Source organism: Parasteatoda tepidariorum, chromosome 3 (genome assembly GCF_043381705.1).
Source record: "Parasteatoda tepidariorum isolate YZ-2023 chromosome 3, CAS_Ptep_4.0, whole genome shotgun sequence".
In the NCBI taxonomy this organism is placed as follows: domain Eukaryota; kingdom Metazoa; phylum Arthropoda; class Arachnida; order Araneae; family Theridiidae; genus Parasteatoda; species Parasteatoda tepidariorum.
The window spans coordinates 38304858-38324118 of NC_092206.1; the positions used below are offsets into that span (position 1 = coordinate 38304858).

Below are 19261 nucleotides of genomic sequence, written 5' to 3' on the forward strand. Positions count from 1 at the left end.
ACAACGTTCCAGTGACAACCATCTCGTAGAAACATGTTTTATCACGTTTCTAATTAATTTCTGTGTTATGGAGATCTTGAAACTTTTTAAATTTTTCTTTTCTTTTAATGCTTTTTTTTGCAAATAAAAAAAATATATCAATAATATATTTCTCTATGCGTACAGGAATGCAATTAGCCCCCTTTTCTGCAGCTGAGTTAATTAGATGGCACAAACATCCTTGCAAAAATAACTGATATATCCTTCGTAATTCCTGCTCCATTTCTTCTCCCAACCATAACAGGTGCATTATCAGCACCTAATGCTACGCTGTTTTCCAAAGGAATTTCATTCACTTTTAAAGTATCCAAAACAAGTTTTGCTATATCGCAAATATGTAAATATGTTTCAATAAGGTCAGTAAAAAATTCCCTAATAGGAGACCAACATGATCAGCCACATTTGTGGCAGGTTGTGTTCTATAATAAATGATGTAAACATACATTCAGCCAGATCGTTCTGGATAGTAGGAAAGCCAAGTGTTGTGTTTTCAGTGAGAGTTCTTGACATTCACTGATGTTTTTCTCTCTCAATGTGTTGAGTAATGCCACCTCTTCAATTCACCAAATTCTTCAGTATAGGTCTTGTTGAACAGTGTCCCATATTTTTTATTCTTTTTTCTCCAGTCATTTCAAAGTCAATATTTTCAGTCAAATTAAAAATTAACCAAACACCAGGTGAAATGTGATCAAGATTTTAAGCACATGCACAAACAAAAAATTAATTCACTTCCCAATGCCCAAAATTGATCCTTAATTGTCTTCAGTCTTACACTGTTGAGGAAAGAAACGTTTGTTAATTCAAAAGAACAACTGATCAGAGAACTATGTTTCCAAAGAGAAAGACGAGGCATAAGCAATGACAAATTTGAAGGACTAGTTATGATTGGATGAGAGGTTCACATAACTCATTGAACTTAATAATTTGTATCAGTAGTAATGTTATCGGTTATTAATACTTAGCAATTTTTCTTTCATTTTTCTGCTTTCTAAACTGCATTAAAAAAAATTTTAAACCATTTTTTCAGGGTTGAAGTTGCTAATTCGGTTTGTTATCACGAGGTTTGTTATTCGGTTTGTATTTAATTTTAATGCATAAAAAATCCCTGTTATATTACACTGAACTAAACATAACCATACCCATTACTTAGTCTACCTAATATTATAAAACCAATGATATTTCTTTAAGCGAGGTTGGCTAATGGTAATAGTTGTCCTATCTCAAAATAAATAAATAATAATCTTTAAAATGGAAAGATTTCAATCCAAACAAGACGGATTTTAAGTTTTATTCAATTGTTAATGTTGTGGTATCGTTGTTATTGGCTGTTTTACCAGTAAATTAACTAAGCAGTTTTTAGATCTTATAGTCATTATCAGAGTGTGGGCATAATTTACCCAGCCTCTCTGAATATTAATATTTCTTATAGGTTGCAACTTTATCCAAACACTTGCAAGAGAAGTTTCATTAATGTCCATACTTTAAATGGTTACTACCAGATTGTTCCCTGCTCTACAATTACAAAAGAACTTGTGGCAGAAATATGTAAGTTGTTTCAAATAAGTTCAATTTATTTGTGCAAGAAACAACTTTAAGTTAGAACAAAATAATTATTGATGCTCTCATGAAAGTCTATTTTTTTCCGTATGGTCGAGGTGCCAAAAACCTTTAACAATCAAACACATTTTGACCCAGTACATTAAATACAAACAACTTAGACAACAGTACTTCAACCATGAATTTCGAACTTTGCAGGTTTTAATTGGAGATAGTCTTTATAAAATCTTAGGGAAATAGGTTTTTACTCAATGATTTAAATCTCTCCCTTCGTATCCCCTTTGAAGACAGTGTATCATTGGTGAATCTGTCTGCAGTTTTAACTTAGAATTGCAGAATATTTGCAATACATTCTGCAAAAAAAGCAGGTATAGTTTTGTTAAATTTTCAAATTTTTTTTGATGCTTCTACATTTTAGAGAAGAATCATTTTCTTCAAAAAAGGTCTTTTATCATTCCCATTGCTCCGGTGTTCTGTCAACAACAACTAATAGAAACACACTTTAAAGTTTTGTGATTATCTAGGCCACACAGCTTTTGACACTCTTTGAACATTTCAAGACGTTATGAATTTTTTTTCAGGTAGTAATAAAAAATTTCAACTGAAAAAATTCCTCTAGTTACCTAAAAAGCTTTTTTAGTGGCCAAATTTATGAGGTGACAAGAACACCTACACATAATTAACTTTAGATTTTTTTTTCCAAAATAAACTTGAGAACACCTTTATGAGCTCCAATCATTGAAGATGCATTATCCGATAAAAAAAGCTGTTCAATTAAAAAATTTTGAAGCTTTTCATCCAATACTCTAGACTTTTAGCATCACCATCTAACTTAAACAAGCTCAATAGATGGGGTGTAATTTTTTGAACTGATTCATCATCAAAAAAAAAAAAAAAAAAAAAAAAAAAAAAAAAAAATCACAATAGGCAAAATTTTTTCAGTATTCATATTGCTACCATCAGTAGTCAGGGCAAATTTTGGAATTTTCTAAATTCCTTTTAGCTCACTGGTCATAATTTCTGCCAGACAATTGATAATTGCTCCCATCTTAGTCCTAGCTATTTCAGAGTCTGGGAACATCTTCTGAAATAGCAGTCTTGCATGGTCAGATGCTGATACCGGCAAATTGTGTTCAAGTAAAAATGTTGTAAATAATGTGTTCGCACAAATAACGTTATTATCAGATTTTGATATGTTTTGCTGAAGCATTAGCATTATTGAAATGGCGTTTGCAATAGTTGCAGCCGCCACGATTGAAAAATCAAGATTGCATATTATATAAGCATGATTTTCTGATCTCTTAGACCCTTTTAGAACTTGCCATTGTTTAGTATATTCCTCATGGAATGCTTGATTATTGGTTTGCTTCGATGGCATCTTAAAACAATAAACGTTCTCTTAATTCACAACCAAAAACATGCCAGGAATCGCCACTCTCAAAATGTAAACATCGAACGAACTCCACTATGTTGCTTAATCCATAAAAATAAGTTTTGAAAGAATTAGTGCATATGGCTCATTTTCTCCTTACTTTAACGTGTGCTATGACATCATATCACGTGATTATTTCGCACTCTTGTAAGTTCCTTCACAAGAGATAGCTCTGCTGTTCCACTCTTTTGTGCATGCATGGGTTTCTCTAAGCGAGAGGTTTGATTGACTGAATATAGGGTTTAATGGCACAATGTCCAAAGGAGGACATGCTGGCCAAACAATACGCTATAGCAGTTTAGAAGCAAAGGTGAAAGTGCATACAACACTTTCATTCTACAATTATTATTGGTAAAATGGTACAAGTTTATAAAATCAGAAAAAAAAGTATAAAGAATATCAGATTAAAAGGTATGAATACAATATAAAATACAATGAGTAAAATGATACAAAGGTGATTCGATTTTTGCAAACTGAGCAAAATTGTAGATGATTAAAAACATTCATATACTGTTAAAAATGTAAAAATGTTAGGATGGTGAATGTCATTCAATAAATCCTGTATACATGAAATAGAACTCCTAAAAAAGGTAAGTTATTAAAATGTGGTGAACTGTGAGCTGAACATTACAAGTATGACATTCAGGAGAAGGTTCTCCAAATAGCAAATGAAGGTGTGTTAACCGGGTGTGACCTATTTGCAGACGAGTCTCCATGTGAGAGGAATGTTTTAGTAGTTCGCTATTGAAATTGCTGTTTTCTTAAGTGAGGCAAGTTTTTTTTTAGGGTTTATGAGCATTTTTAAACGCAGCGTATTTCGGGGTTGAGCGGAGCGAGTGAAAATAAAGTTGCAAATCAGAAAAGTTTCGGCCAAACTGAAGCAGTTGGCATGCCTGAACTACGATAATCACTAATTATTTTTCACTTCATGTTGTAGTTCAGATGCAGTTTAAAAAGTGTACTTAACTTTCTATGCTTTTTCTTTATTCTGTAGAAGCAAATAAAACATTTTTTGAAAATTAACTAATAGGATTGTACTAATTAAGAGGTATTATGTACACCTCTTAACATGTACATGCTTAAGAGGCATTATGTACAAAATAACTGACACCGTAATTTCCGGTGGATAAGCCGCTCCATCGTACACAAGGTTGGCAAGTTTCTGACAAGGTGGTTAAAACCACTGATAGAAACCAGCTAAAACTGGCATGGCAGAAACCCCTTTCTGCCACATTTGTGGCAGAAATTCAGAAAATGACAAAAGTACGTACTGAGATTGGCATACAATCGATAATTCATAGAAAAAACAATTTGACGTTAAACAAGTACAATTTATTTGCAAAATTATCACCATTCAAAATCAAATATTACATTGTTTGCACTCTGCAGTAATCTATAACAAAAGACAAGTTTTGATGCAGTTTCTAAACCTAAACAATTTCTCAATTTGCTACGCATGAACGAGAAATTTGAGAAGATTCTCTTAAGTCTGAAGTGTTGTTTTATCGCTTTAAATACAAGATAGACTTATTCAGAAGGTTAGCAAATATTTATTCACCATAGCCGTTCTATTTTTCATCCAGACTGTTGCCATCCAACATATAATAAATAATTTATAATCATCTTACTTAATCGATTCATTATCGATTAAGAATAATACTACAAGTCCAGCAGAACTAGCAGGCATTGCCATCAAGGAGCAAGCAAGATTTGTGAAACTTTCATCTATTGCATAGTTTTTAAAACAGGACCAATATGTAGCAGTTGGGGTAGTTGTCAAAACTTGACTGGAAAAATAAGTTTCAGGAAATGGGGCCGATTTGTTTTGCAAAGCTATGACATAAGGTACAAAATCTGGGTTAATATTGACGAGTAAAATTCTATTAATTTGGATTGTTGCCATGCAAATTATGTCTATTTGAAAATAACTCTATTCAGTTATGTTAAGAGTTAAATGATAATAATTACTGAATTTCAGAGTTTAATATAATAAATTAAAATATTTATATTTAATATTTATATTTATTAATACATTACTTTATTCTTTATTTGATATACAGTGGGTGATCGGTTAACGAACAGATCGTTTAACGAAAGATTTTTGTGTTCGGATAACGAACACTTTCAGGAAGAAAAAAAATTTCGGAAAATGAACAAAACGAATTCTAACGAACACTTCTCGACTTTAAAAAAAATTTATATGAAACATTTATTATCATTTTGCATACAAAATAAGATCACTGAAAGGAGAAATGTTTAAAGCATGCTTAGTATTGATAATTACTAAATGAAACTTGAATTATAGAGAATGAAGGAGCAACGAAAATCACATCTGCGAAGCAAAGAAGTGCCATCCATGATAAAATGGAAAGGTTGCTTTTAGTTTGGATAAATGAACGGGAAATGAAACGAGATGTAACTAGTATGCCTATCATTCAAGAGAAGGCTAGAGAAATTTTTGAGAAATTGAAAGAACAAACTCCAGGTTCGTCATCCGAGGAGTTAGAATTCAAGGCTACCACTGGCTGGTTTACAAAGTTTAAAAGAAGGTCTGGAATTAAACATGTATTAATGCATGGTGAGTCTGCTAGTGCAGATAAAGAAGCAGCTGAGAAGTACTGTCTCAAATTTCAAGAATTCATTGAAACAAAAGGGTATCGTCCACAACAAATATTTAATTGTGATGAAACTGGTTTGTTTTGGAAGCGCATGCCGAACCGTACCTACATCACGAAAGATGAGAAAAGTGTTCCTGGGCATAAACCTATGAAAGACCAATTGACGTTACTTTTGGGAGCTAACGCTAGTGGTGATATGAAGTTAAACCACTTCTCGTTTAGCACTCTGAGAATCCCAGAGCATTCAAAAAAATTCCATAACTAAGAGCAAACTGACAGTAATGTGGGGATCGAATCAGAGGGCATGGGTCACACAGTATCTTTTCAAGGAATGGCTAGTTTGTGCCCCTAGCATCAGGGACTACCTTGATACCAATGACTTGCCGTTGAAAGCACTGCTGCTATTGGACAATGCACCAGGACATCCAAAGGATCTTGAAGATAATTTGTTGACAGACTTTCCCTGGCTGACAGTTCAGTTTTTACCTCCGAATACGACTTCGCTGATTCAGCCGATGGATCAGGAGGTTATTGCGGCTTTCAAGAAATTGTACACTCGTGCGCTGTTTCGTCGGTGTTTTGAAGCAAGCCAATTCTCCTCAACGATGACTTTAAAAAAGTTTCGGAAAGAAAAATTTGACATTCTGGAACCTATTCGTATCATTCAAAAGGCGCGGTCAGAAATCACACAGCGACAGTTGATTCCTGCTTGGCGGAAGCTGTGTCCATCCTTCGTTCAAGGAGACGGAGGTGATCAGGGGGACACCTGAAATTTTGACAACTGCTAGAGATCTGGAATTGGAGTTGAATGGCATAGTAGATGACATAGAAGAACTCATAATGGGGACATGAAGATGAACTGACGACAGAAGAACTCCAAGAAATTTTGAATGAAGAACACTAAGAAACACAGCGAAATGTCTGAACAAGAGGAAGACGAAAGAGGACCAATGCCGACATCTACCATTAAAGATCTTTTGAAAGAGAGGGAGGATTTCAGAGCAATGGTCTTAGAACGGCACCCAAACTAAGCTGATGTCAGTAGGTTGAGAAAGAGAGAAAAGCAATCGACATTGGACATGTTCTTCAACGCCCCATAAGCATAAAATGAAAAGGACTGATTAATATGCAAGACTGCATGTATATGCATGTATTATTTTTTAAGAAACTTACTAAGAAATTATAAATTTTTTAAAATTTAATTTTTTGGATCTCCAAAACGAATTAATCGATTTCACGTAGAAGTCTATGGTGAATCGATGATCGGTTAACGAACAATTCGGATAGCGAACATAATCTTGGAACGGATTATGTTCGTTAACCGATCACCCACTGTACTGCACTCTTTATATTTCATGTAAACAAAATAATGTATATTTACAAACAATGAATTAAAATGGAGTTACATTTTTCAGTGTACTGAAACAAAATGTCATTAAGCAATTACTAGAACTAATATAGACGTTGTTTTAGTTTCTGCCAGTTTTTACCGGTTATAACCAGTGCCTGTCGACTCAGGTCGTACAGGCCGTATCTGCGAAAAACATCGATAGAAATTTCACTTATCGTTGTTCAGACCGCTTTTCCATTTTTTATTCATTGCCAACAATAAAGTATGAAACATCACTAGATTTACTCAATTACAATGAAGTATTTCATAAAAATTTGGTTATGATTCACTGTTCAAATGCATAATTTAAGTTTGAAATGCATTAAAAGTTATTCATAGTTAAAAGAAATAAATATCTTTATAAATGCGGAACTGTGAGCACAACATCGATTCTCATTAGGTATCACGTGTGAAAATACATTAAAAAAAAATTTATATCTTTAAAAACAAAATCTATACTATATCTATATCAGAAAACGGTTAATATGGATCACTCTTTTTTATATATATCTATACACTTATTATAAAAAGAAAGAATTTAAAGTGATGCTTACAGTAATTTCCGGTAAATAGGCCGCACTTGCAAAAAACATTGCTAAAAATTTAAACTTTCATCTTATAGGCCGCACCGTCATAAAGGCCGCACTTTCGTTTTTTCGATTGATCGTAGATTTTTATCAAATATCACATGCGTGAAAATACACGTAAAAAATAGTAATCTTTAAAACATAAATTCTATACTTGGAAAACAGTTATTCATAAATCTTTTTTTTTATGTATACTCATTTTTATATATACTTATCACAAAAAGAAAGAATTGAGAATGATACTTACTTACAGAAGAAACATGTATAACCAATTAAAATCATAAGTTGAGGATGTGTGTACGATAAAAAATAAACTTATCACAAAATAAATCAGCATTTCTTTATTTATACTTTTCAAATATTTTTGAGCATATATTTATTCAAAACCATCGAAATCTGATTCTTCACTGTCTGAACCAAACAAACGTTGTAATTCATGATCTAGTTCATTTTCTATATCACCTTCTTCATCCGACATTAAGGAAGTAACATTTTTTAAGCAAAAATCCAGTCCTGCATCCTTAAAACCGGACGTTTTAGTGGTTTCGTCAGCCCTTTCCCAGGCGTTAGACACCCACCCGGCAATTTCTTCTTAAGATGCACGGTGCATTTTCCACTTTTAGTAAAAGTATGCAATCCATTGCTCATCCATTTTCCCCACTGACTATGAATTTCTACCTTAAATTAATGATTAACCTCTAAATCAAGGGGTTGTAATTTTTTCGTCAAGCCAGCAGGAATTATGGTGAGTGATGCGTTTACTTTTCACAGATTCGAGACGGTGGGAAGTCATTGAATCCATTAGAAGCAAACCTTTGCTTCGAAAAAAAGTCCCAGGTCGTCTTCTCCACACCAGATTGAGCCAATCTACCATAATTTCACACATCCAACCTTTTTCATTTGCTTTCACAATTATGTTGGGGGGGGGGAATTGCCTTTTGGTATTGTTTTGCTCTTAAAAATAATCATCAGACTTAGTTTTTCCCCATCTGCTGTACAGGCTAATACGCAAGTAAACAATGTTTTTTCATTCCCAGTAGTCATTATTGGAACACTCTTTGTTCCCGTTTTGTCAACAGTTCTGCTAGCAGAACAATCAAATGTCAAAGGTGTTTCATCCAAGTTTATAATTTGAGAGGGAGAAAATTTTTCCACATCAATGAGGTGTTTTACAAATTTCAAGAAGTCATTTTTTTTCTCCTCCCAATTTTCTGGAAGTTTTTGTCCAGCTGTGGTGTTTGTTCTGACAGATATCTTTTTTCTCTTCATAAAACGATAGCACCAGCTTGGGCCACCTTTAAAACCCTGAATGTCCAGCTGGTTCGCATTTAATTTTGCTTGCAAACGAATTTTGATTGTAGACACTGGAAATCCTTTCTCTCGCTGTTCTTCAATCCCTTTCGCTAAATCATTTTCCAATTGAGGAAATTTTACTACTCCAGACCTTCTTGCACGATTTTGCTGGGGTAACTTCGCAATTATATCTTTATTGGCTAGCCATCTGCAAACACATTTTTCATCGACTTCAAAATCTCGTGCAGCAGCTCTGTTACCGATTTGTTCCGCTCTAGCAACAACTTTTAATTTAAAAGCTGAAGTGTAGCTTTTACGATGTTTTGAAGACTATAGTATTAGCTATCGTTCGTTCTTTTCAAAAGTTAACTTCAACAAGAAATGCAAATTCCTAAGTGTGAGTTTTATGCACATTGTTCTTTTATCCAATTAGCTAAATCCTTTCCCAATTGTGGAAATTTAACTACTCCAGATCTTCTAGCACAATTTTGTTAAGGTAACATTGAAATAATTTGAATAAAATCTGAAACTCAAAAAGCAGAAGAATGCAAAGATTGAACTCGTAGTAACCTGTGGCCACCACACTAGAATGCGCCTTTGACTAGCAAAAATCAGTTATTTATTATGTTTTGTTACACTAAAAGTTTCTGTTTATTTCAACTTTTAGTATGATGGTTACAAACTGTTATAAAAATATAAGTCGTCATTATTTATTGTTCAACTTATTTTAGAGTTTCCAAGATGGTGCTAGAATTGAAGCTGCATTTAGAAAATATTTCCATCGTGCCGATCCAGGCCAGAAATCTGACAGTTATGAAATAATAGTCTGCCATGCTAATGTTATAAGGTATTTTGTTTGTAGGTAAGAACATTTATGTATATATTTTTTAATTACTACTACACAATTATCATTGATAAGAAATTTTTATGACTGTTACAATTTTAAAGTTGTTTTAAAACTTTAAAAACCCTTAAAACTGGTTGTAGTAATATTTTTGAACTTCATTGGATGGATGTTGACATTTAAGTTGTTTTATATGAATAATAATAATAATTACAATTTCAAGGCTTTTTTAAAGGAGAGACTTGTTTCTCTATGTTAAAATGCCTTCAGATCCCTCTTTTTTTTTTTTTTCATTTTTGGTTGTAGTCTTCATAATACAATCAATGGCAACTATGACAAAAAAAATTCAGATAATAGGCATCCCTGTCTTATTCCTGCTTGAATGTCAAAGGAGTAGTCTGTAAGATTTCCATCTACCTCAATGTGTACTTAGTTCCATCATAAAGGCCCTCAAATGATATTAATAAATTTTTCTGGAATTTTATAGAGCGATTGAATCAAAAGCCTTTCGGAAGTCAATAAAATTTAGCTATCAAGCTGAATTCCTTTCTAAGCTTTTATCTGTTATATTCCTTTTCAATTATATTCCAAAATACAAAATTTTGCTATGTTTTGTTTCCAGAACAAAAACCAGCTTGTTCTACTTGTAAATGTACTTCGATTTCAGATTTTTAGACTTTACAAAATATCCTTTCAAGTATCGAGTGGAGAGTTAGGCCTCTCCATTTCTCTCATCTTGTGAGGTTTTTCTTTTTTGGTAATTCAACAAAGATTGCCTCTTTCGATTGATTTAGTACTTTTTCATACTTCCAGAGGATATTTACGAGCTTTTCTATGCATATGGAGCTGGTTTCAAGGTTAGTTTTCAGAAGTTAAGGAGCAATGCAATCGTTTCCTGCAGCTTTCTTCAGTTTTGTTGGCCTCAGGGTTTTCTTACTCTTTGCCAGCATTGGTTACTGGGAAGAGGAAACCCTTCATTCAACTCTCCTCCTTTATTTGGGTTTAGGACCTGCAGGATCCGAAGATCCATACAAGGGCGGAGTTACAGTAGGATGTAGAAGTGATAAAAATCTTTCAATATATGGAGTTAAATAAGTTATTAGAATAAAATATACAAACTTAATATCTAGAGCTGGTTTGTTAATAATTTAATGCAATTAATTTGATTTTTGATTAAGAAAAACTTTATAAATGTTTAATCAAAATTAAATTAATATTAAAACTATATTATAACAATATTTTAGAAGCCTAACTACCTAAAACAATTTTTCATAATACATAGCAACCATTATGAAACAAATGCATGATTGAAATTTAAAGACTAGATGAAATAGATAATTTAAAGAATACTTTAACTATTAAAACCATAATTCATTCGCATCCGTTTCAATTCGCAAACCATAATTTTCATTTAAAATTGTGATTTCTTTTTTTTCTTTTGAATTTTAAAATGACAAAATAAATATATTGTGTTTGTAGGTGTAGTCATTCATCAAAAAATAAATAAATATTTAATCTACATATATTTATATTAAAATATTCATTTTTAATCCCATATCAAAATAGATAAGTTACGCTAAAAAAAATTATAAAAAAAAATCTATGTACTTATTGGAATTTTTTTCCACAAAATTTCTTTATTGAAAATCTGATAATGTCAAAGGTACTATAAAAGTATTGTAGGCCTAGAAGTGACTGTGAGCAAAAATATAATAGGAAATATAGGAAGTCATTTAAGAAATTATAGGAATTTTATATAAGTATTTTGAAAATAGTATAAGAATCCCTAATATTTTGTTTAAAAAATATAGGTTCTAAATTTGCATTGAACATTTTTTATATATGTGTTATTCAAGAACATTTCTACAAAACCTTATCTTGGCTTTAAAACTTAATGATTTATTAGATAATCTAACTGAGGAAAAAAGTATACTGATTATAGCTAAATTGTTTGACAGGTTGGAATATATTCCTTAATATATTTGAGTAAACAGTAGACTTGTATCAGAATATAGTGTTATACATTTTAAAATAATAATTATATAGATAATTAACAAAGTAATTAGATTTTTAAAAATTTTTGAGAACCAGCAAAATATTTCAAATATTTCTAGAAAATCTGAATAAAAACAATTAAGTACACAACATCAGAGTTAAGAAAAAAAGTAATAATGTTGGTAATATTATATGAATATTTTTCTCCTCATCTTTGCAACACGTGAGCTAATGAATACAGCGAATCGAATTAAAATTTCGAATTGAGTATATACAAATATGAATATAATGCACTAGAATATACTAAGAGGGAATAACTCAGTTAGAATCAATACATATGCGTATTATTGTTATTTATTAGCTTCTGCAAGCTTTTCAGTTAATATTTTAACCTGATTAGTTGTGAATTCTATGAATGCAGAAGCAATTCTCATTTCATTAAAGTTTTTAGTTTTCAGTGCTTTTTGTTGGCGAGCATTACCCTCCTGCAGTAAATTCTGGGAAAGACTCCATTCATCTTTTAAGGATTTCACAATTATGCAACTTTTCTTTTGCATCTTTTGTTTTTTCCGCAATTGTTCCGATTCTGATAGTAATCGTTTTTTTGTGTCTATCTTAACTTGAACAGCTTCTTTCTCTTCTTTATATGCTGAATGTGCATATAAAGAATATTGCTTTTGTTACAGAGTTTAATAATGAGAAAGTTATAGGAATGTTTAAAATGTTGTTTTCATGCCTCCAAACTGCATCTTAGGCCAATAATTACTTTTTCAGACAAACTAGATCTTTTTTTGGTGATAAAATTGCATTGTTGACTAAGAATCCTCTCTCAACATCTGCAGTGCCATGTGAAAGAGAGAGGCAGGATCTTACCAACAAAGATACGTTTTTGTACACCAGTGTATTTGTCAGTTAGTTTGAGCATTTTGGCCCAATAACTGTCCACTCTTTCATACTTAACAGCAGAATTTTAAGAGTGAGTGAGAGAAGTGAACTGATCACAAAGTTTGTCGATGTCTCTTCCAAATGATAAGTTTGCCATTCTCTGACACTTGTGTCAACTTCCTTATCTGTAAGATGAAGAGGTTTCGTTTTTTTGCACAATCTCGTTACAGCACTGTCAGTGTAGTCTTTCCTCATGATAGGGTGCAACTCTTCCGCATCCTTTAAGAAATGCAATTAGTAGAAAAGTTTTAGAAGCAATGATTAAAAACATCAGAAGTTTTAGGAGTCATTTCAGGAGTGTAATGCGGAAAAGAAAAAAAAACTTACATTTGCTATACATGCTGGTTTTATAAATCTAGACAAAATATTGCTTAATAATAAGTTCTCTAATATCTATGAATTAATGGAGCTTGCTGCAACATCATTGTATTACATGAATTGAATTGATATTGTGAATGCGATAAAAACTTTTATAAGCAGTTATAAATACCAATGTCACATAAAAACGCAAAAATGTTAGGATGATGAATGTCAACCAACAAATCCTGTAGGCATAAAATGGTACTCCCAAAAAAGGTAAAACGTTGTGGGTTAAAACATGGACAAATTATTAAAATGTGATGAATGGTTAGAGGAATGTTACATGTATTGCATTGAGGAGGAGGCTCTCCAAATAGTAAATGAAGATGTGTTAGCCGAGTGTGAACGATTCGCAGTCGAGTAAGCTTAACATCTGCACTACGCAGGCGCAGCACAGGCAAATGGTCCAAATTGGTTTAAACATTATGTAGCTTATTGAGAGTTTGGTTATCCCACCTTTGCTGTCATAAAGATGTTATAATTAGCTTAACATCCATGAAAGGCACAGATAATGGCAAGAGATTAGTGGCAGACCATGCACAAGAATCAGCCAGGTCGTTTCCTGGTATGCCAACGTGACTTGGCACCCAACAAAACATTTCATAAAACCCATTTCTCTGATCAGCAGGTGAATAATAAAATCTAAAATTTGATGACATGATTCAAACAATGGAATAATAGACTGTAAAAAGCAAAGGTAGAGTTGAGTTGATTTATCTTCAAAAATATTCTTCAATTGTATGAAAGTTTCTGAAGAGCCATGATCTTCCTCACAAAAAAAATTTCTTTAAGGCATCCCACTTCTCTAAAATACGATTGCCCATTGGTGACTGCCCCTAAAATACCTAAAAGCCCATTGCTAGCCACCTCGTAGCCCCATATTTGAGAACCTTGCTGTTTTCGAGGTTACACAGTTCTTCGCAGAACTTTAAAAGCTGAATTCTCTTTGCGCTTTTCTTTAAATAGTAGTACACATCTGTCAAAACAATTTTTTTCTGGGAACATGCGTTTAAATAACGGACCTCCGTGGTCAGCAACTGATTAAGGTAGATTGTGCTCAATTAAAAAATTCACAAAGAGAGTTTCCGCTTTTATAACATATAATTTATGCTTTTTACTGGAGGAGAGAGAACTGGCGTGAAAGAGGTGCGGAATACGATTATGTGACGTCATCGGAGGGAAAATAAAAATTAGCTATCAGGTTTATTTTCCGGAAATCCTCCAGAAATTACGGGGTAATTACCAAGTATGCAAATGGGGAGATTTTCTCGTATAAATTTTGTCAATATTACAAGGAATTTTTTAAATTCAAATCTGAGACGCTTATGGTCTGGTTCCTTAAGCTTAAAACTGTCCCTTTGGCAGGTACTCTTACGTTAATGTCTTGAAGTTTCAAGTTTGCCGCATCATCAATGCTAATGTCGTATAAAGGCAAGCCTTCTTTCGTAGCAACCAAGCTTTCTTTCACAAATTTGATCATAATATTTTGTAACAATTCATTGGTTCTGTTGTATAAAAGATGCATCAGAGATCCTTCTGTTTAAAAAAGTGCTAAATAGGAATCCAAAATTGGAATCATATCAGAAACAAATTCAATAACCGCTAATTATGCAGAATCTTTTAACTCCTTGAATTACTCTGAATCACCAGCTAATGCTTTTTCCCATTAGAATGTTGCAGTAGTTGGGAAATTCGACTATTCGAAAATTGCACACAACTGTTACACAGATTACTGTATACCCAGCTTTACCTTCTTGACTCCAATTACTTAGTAAAGCTCCATTTTTATCGAGAACTTCAAGCCATGAGAGCTGAAATTTAGTTTTTCCAGTAGACATTTTTCTGAAGGAAAAGTACAGAAAATTAATAGTTAATACAGACATATCAAAAAGTTTTAAATAGCAAAATCTGTTTAAACTGATTTCGATATAATTAGGAAATTCATTTACTAACTAAAAGGTGACTTTTTTTAAACCAGTTACAATAACCTTAGGTAATAACTTAATGAAATTTATTTTTTAGAGCCCTCTACCCTATTTTTTGAAACTTAAAGTAAAATATAATATATTACTTAAAGTAAACTTAAGTAAAATACTGACTTACAGTAAAATATAATATATTATTTCGCTTTCAGTATTTAAAATCAAGTAACAAAAATATATAAATTTGAGGGGAAAAAAACTTTTAAGAATCTTTTTTTTCCCTTGTAAATTTTGTTAGAAAAGTAAAAAGTGCTCTGTTAGGCTTATATAATTAAATAATTATTAAAATTTTGTTTTGTTTTCAGATTGCTTCAGGTTCCACCAGAGGCATGGTTACGGTTTTCTTTGCATCATTGTAGCATTACGTGGACAACTATCTTTCCTAATGGCAATGTTGCAGTTAAATCTTATGGTGATGCAGGTTTCTTGCCTGCAGATAAAATGACTCGGAGTTGATAAAAGTTATAAAATATATTTTGTTAAAATGCAAATTTTTAAACATTTTGTGTACAATTTCAATAAAATTGTGCTTAAGCTTTAGTGTTAAAACATAATAATTATGAGAAAAGTAATTATTACTTAAATATACATTATGCTATATGATGCTTAATTGTTATAAATTGTGTACTATCAATAAATATATTTTATTTTAAGCCTTTAGTTTTGCTGAACTAGCTGATAAAAATGTTTAATTGTCACAAAATTATTCTGAAATAGAATAATTTCATTTTTTTTTTTAAAATTAGGGGCGATAGTGACTTAGTAACAAAATCCCTGAAAGTGAAGGATGAAATATAAAGAAACCCTGAAAGTCACTATAGTGTAAACCCTGTTGTATTTAAAATTGGTACGATTTCAAATGAAAATAACATGTAAAAGAAACATATAAAAACATAAATCTGATTATATACCTATACTCTTGACTGGTACAAATATAAATCCAAAGAGCTTGAAATTGTTTTAACTATAAATGTTGAAATATCAGTCACGTAAAGGCTATTTATTAATTCTGTGTTAGAACACACATAAAAAAAGGTCAATGAAATGAACCTGTTTATAAATGCTCATAGCTTATTTTAATTCATCTGTATAAATATTTTCAACAAACAAAAAAGCTAAATAAATATATCCATATCCTATTATTATTATTTCCTACTTTTGTTTGCTTTATTTTATTTTTATTGTCCTGTGGCATTTTTCTCCTCCGCTGGTTACCCTCGTTGTCCAGAATATTTTCTGCCACTAGAGATGACTCCTGCGCTTCTGAATGGCTGGTTGAGGGACCAGGAGTAGCACTCTTGGATCTAAGTACTTGATTGTAGCTTCTCCAGCTACTCAATAAATTTCGTCCAAAATTACCTTGCATAGGTTCATGAACTGGATCTTTAGTTCTTTAGTTAGTATCCTTTCGGTTCTTGTTTGAAAGAACGGGTCAGCCTGGAGATCGCAGAACTCTAATTGTAGGTTGGCCGGTTGTTCTTCAATGCTTGCGGTGACTGGATTACTAAACAGAACTACGTCATTCTTGATGCTCTGAAAATCTCGTGTTGAATTCATCAATAATTGTCTGCAATTCAGGGCAAAATTCAGAAAAATCCAGCTTACACTGACGCTAAACGACTGCAGCTGGCAAAGTGAGATAAGTTATTTTTCCCGTACTTGCATGGAAAATTTTCAGCTTGTTTCTAAACCCATTGCACCGACTGCGAACGATTCAAACATTTGAGGAACAAACTTTTTGGCAGCTTTTATCCTAATCTTCAATCTTTACTTGGTGACCCTATACATCACAACCTTTTAAAGTTTATCAAAACTATTGGATTATATTCTCTGCTTTAAAATAATACAGTAGTCTGACCTAGAGACCGACTTTTAACCTAGTGCCTGGCGCAGTATAGCCATTTCTGGCTCTTGTGCCAATAAAATCCAACTAACCAACTAAACCCATTGCTGTGTGCCATTAGGTCAGACACCAGTTGGCCTCTTTCTTGTAGTTTTAAGTTTACATGGTTAAGGTGGCCAGTAATATCAGTTAGAAATGCTAGGTGACGTGAAAAATCCATGCTTAAAAGTTTTTCTTCAAGGTTTTCTGATGGAAAAAAGTGGTGAAGGAAAAGAGAGGAGTTTCTGGCACTAAACCACCTAACTTGATTGTACGTAAGCAGGTCTCCGTATTCTGCTTCAATTTCCTCCAAAAAGTTGCGGAACTGCCGCCGATGCATAAGAGCCCTGTTGCCGCCTCTGATCATGTCGATGACTTTCAAAACTTTTTTGAGGGTTTCAGTTTGCTTCACCGATTTCCCGCATAAAGCATGCTGGTGAATGTTGCAATAAAATGAATGAATGATGAAAATGGAATGAAGTGCAGGGCATTTCATTCCATTTTCTCTCAAACATCCAATCAATCCTATCTTTGTTCCTACCATTGTCTTTGCACCGTCTGTAGCTAGGACGGAACACTTTTCAAAACCTCCGACACTGTTGACCGCTTTCATCACTGCTTCAAATATGTCCCTACCCTTTGTTGTGGAGTGAAGAGAACACATGGTAAGGAGCTCCTCTTTGATTTCAATCTTCTTTAGCAGTGCCAATGAAAATCAAGAGTTGACTAACGTCCGACAGATCTGTACTCTCGTCGATATAGCAGCATTTTTCAATCTCGCAGGTCAATTTCTGTTGTATTTGGTCACCCATTTCGGCAACTCTTCGTTGGACGGTCTGATGAGAAGCTGGAACTGAGTCAAAATGCTTAGCCATTTTGCTATCACCAAACGCTTTTGCCATTTCTACAGCACACTTTTTAACAACGACGCCATCAGTGTAAGGTTTTTTCGCTTTAGCAAGCTTAAGTGAAATTGCATGCAAAGCATTGTATTGATCAGATTTTACTTGAGTAAACATCCCAGTTTGTTTTTATAGTTTTGATTTCAGTTCTGAAACTATCAGAGATCTTGCTTCTCCTTCGTATTTACTGTGGTTCCCTTCGCGAAGATTCGCTTAATGCCTTTTGACATTATATTCTTTGCACACAGCTAGCATACAAATCAAGCACTGGAGTTTGTCCTTTCTATTCGTGATTAAATACTGGGTTTCCCAGCCGTCCTGGAACAATTCAGTTCTCATAGTCACCAATATTCTGAGTATATGCCTATTTTTACTGACGGTTCAAAATCTCTTGGATATGTAGGCTGTGGTGTCATAATCGTTGATGACACGTATAGCTACAGGATCCCAGATATTTGTTCTGTTTTCACTGCTGAAGCAGTTGCCATCCTTTTGGCATTGCGGCTGATTTCATCACGCTCTGAACGAAAATATTTTATATACTCTGATAGTATGAACGTATTGAAGCAGTTAGAAAAGTTTCGCAGTAATACTCATCCAATTTTATGCTCCATCAATCATTTATTAATCACCCTTCATAAGAAAGGATTTGACATTTTATTTTGTTGGATACCAAGTCACGTCGGTATAACAGGAAATGAGTTGGCTGACTCTGCCTTAACAATTTCTGTACCATACTCGATATTAAATTACATATTCGGCAGATTATCGTATCTCTTTGGCAATAACATTGGGATCTTCAAACTCAAAATAAACTATATAATATAAAATCTGATCTCAATCATATACCAGTATTGCGTCGACGTATTGCAGATGTAAAGCTTACTCGTCTCAGAATCGGCCACACTCGATTCACCCATCTTCACCTATTATTTGGAGAACCTCCAAATGCGACACTTGTAACGTTTTACTTACACTTCATCCCGTTTTAACTATTTGTCCCTGTTTTAACCAACATCGTATTACCTTTTTTAATAGCACTATTTTATGTATGAAGGATTTGTTAGGTGAAATTCATCATCCTAACATTTTCGCATTTCTGCGAGCTATTGGTATTTTATATTGTATATAGAAGGTTTTATCTGATTTTATTCACTCCTATTTATCCATTCACCGTTTTACCTTATATAAATACACCTTTTATTGGATTTTAGTGACTTTTAAATAAATTCGTCTCCTTAGTCGTTTTATTACCTTTATGTATTTTATAGAAATAAAAATGTGCTAAGCATTTTACGTTTTAAGCTGCATTAACGAACTGTTTGGCGCAGCATATCCTCTTTTGGATCTTGTGCCATTAAACTCTACAATCAATCAATCAACCGTCCTGGAACACTCGCTTCTCACTGGCTATCTTCCGTTTCTTACTCATCGT

At 33.0% G+C, this 19261-nt stretch overlaps 3 protein-coding genes across 6 annotated transcripts in view; 1 reads left to right on the forward strand and 2 right to left on the reverse strand.

The window, feature by feature from the left end:
- Positions 1 to 15695, forward strand: part of LOC107454343 (serine/threonine-protein phosphatase PGAM5, mitochondrial) — a 40529-nt gene extending 24834 nt beyond the window's left edge. For all 4 annotated transcript variants that reach the window (XM_016071505.3, XM_071178513.1, XM_016071506.4 and 1 more), the window contains exons 5-6: positions 9648 to 9778; positions 15348 to 15695. In XM_016071505.3, the coding sequence (XP_015926991.1) occupies positions 9648 to 9778; positions 15348 to 15498 (282 nt within the window). In that variant the 3' untranslated portion in view covers positions 15499 to 15695. The remainder of the gene's footprint in view (positions 1 to 9647; positions 9779 to 15347) is intronic.
- Positions 15696 to 16919: 1224 nt separating this feature from the next.
- LOC139425230 (protein FAM200C-like) lies at positions 16920 to 17588 on the reverse strand. The gene has a single exon (XM_071179173.1). The coding sequence runs from the start codon at positions 17586 to 17588 to the stop codon at positions 16920 to 16922; it is 669 nt and encodes a 222-aa protein (XP_071035274.1).
- Positions 17589 to 17610: 22 nt separating this feature from the next.
- On the reverse strand, positions 17611 to 17943 carry LOC139425232 (zinc finger BED domain-containing protein 5-like). The gene has a single exon (XM_071179174.1). It carries the CDS (start codon positions 17941 to 17943, stop codon positions 17611 to 17613), a length of 333 nt encoding a protein of 110 aa, XP_071035275.1.
- Positions 17944 to 19261: the final 1318 nt, after the last annotated feature.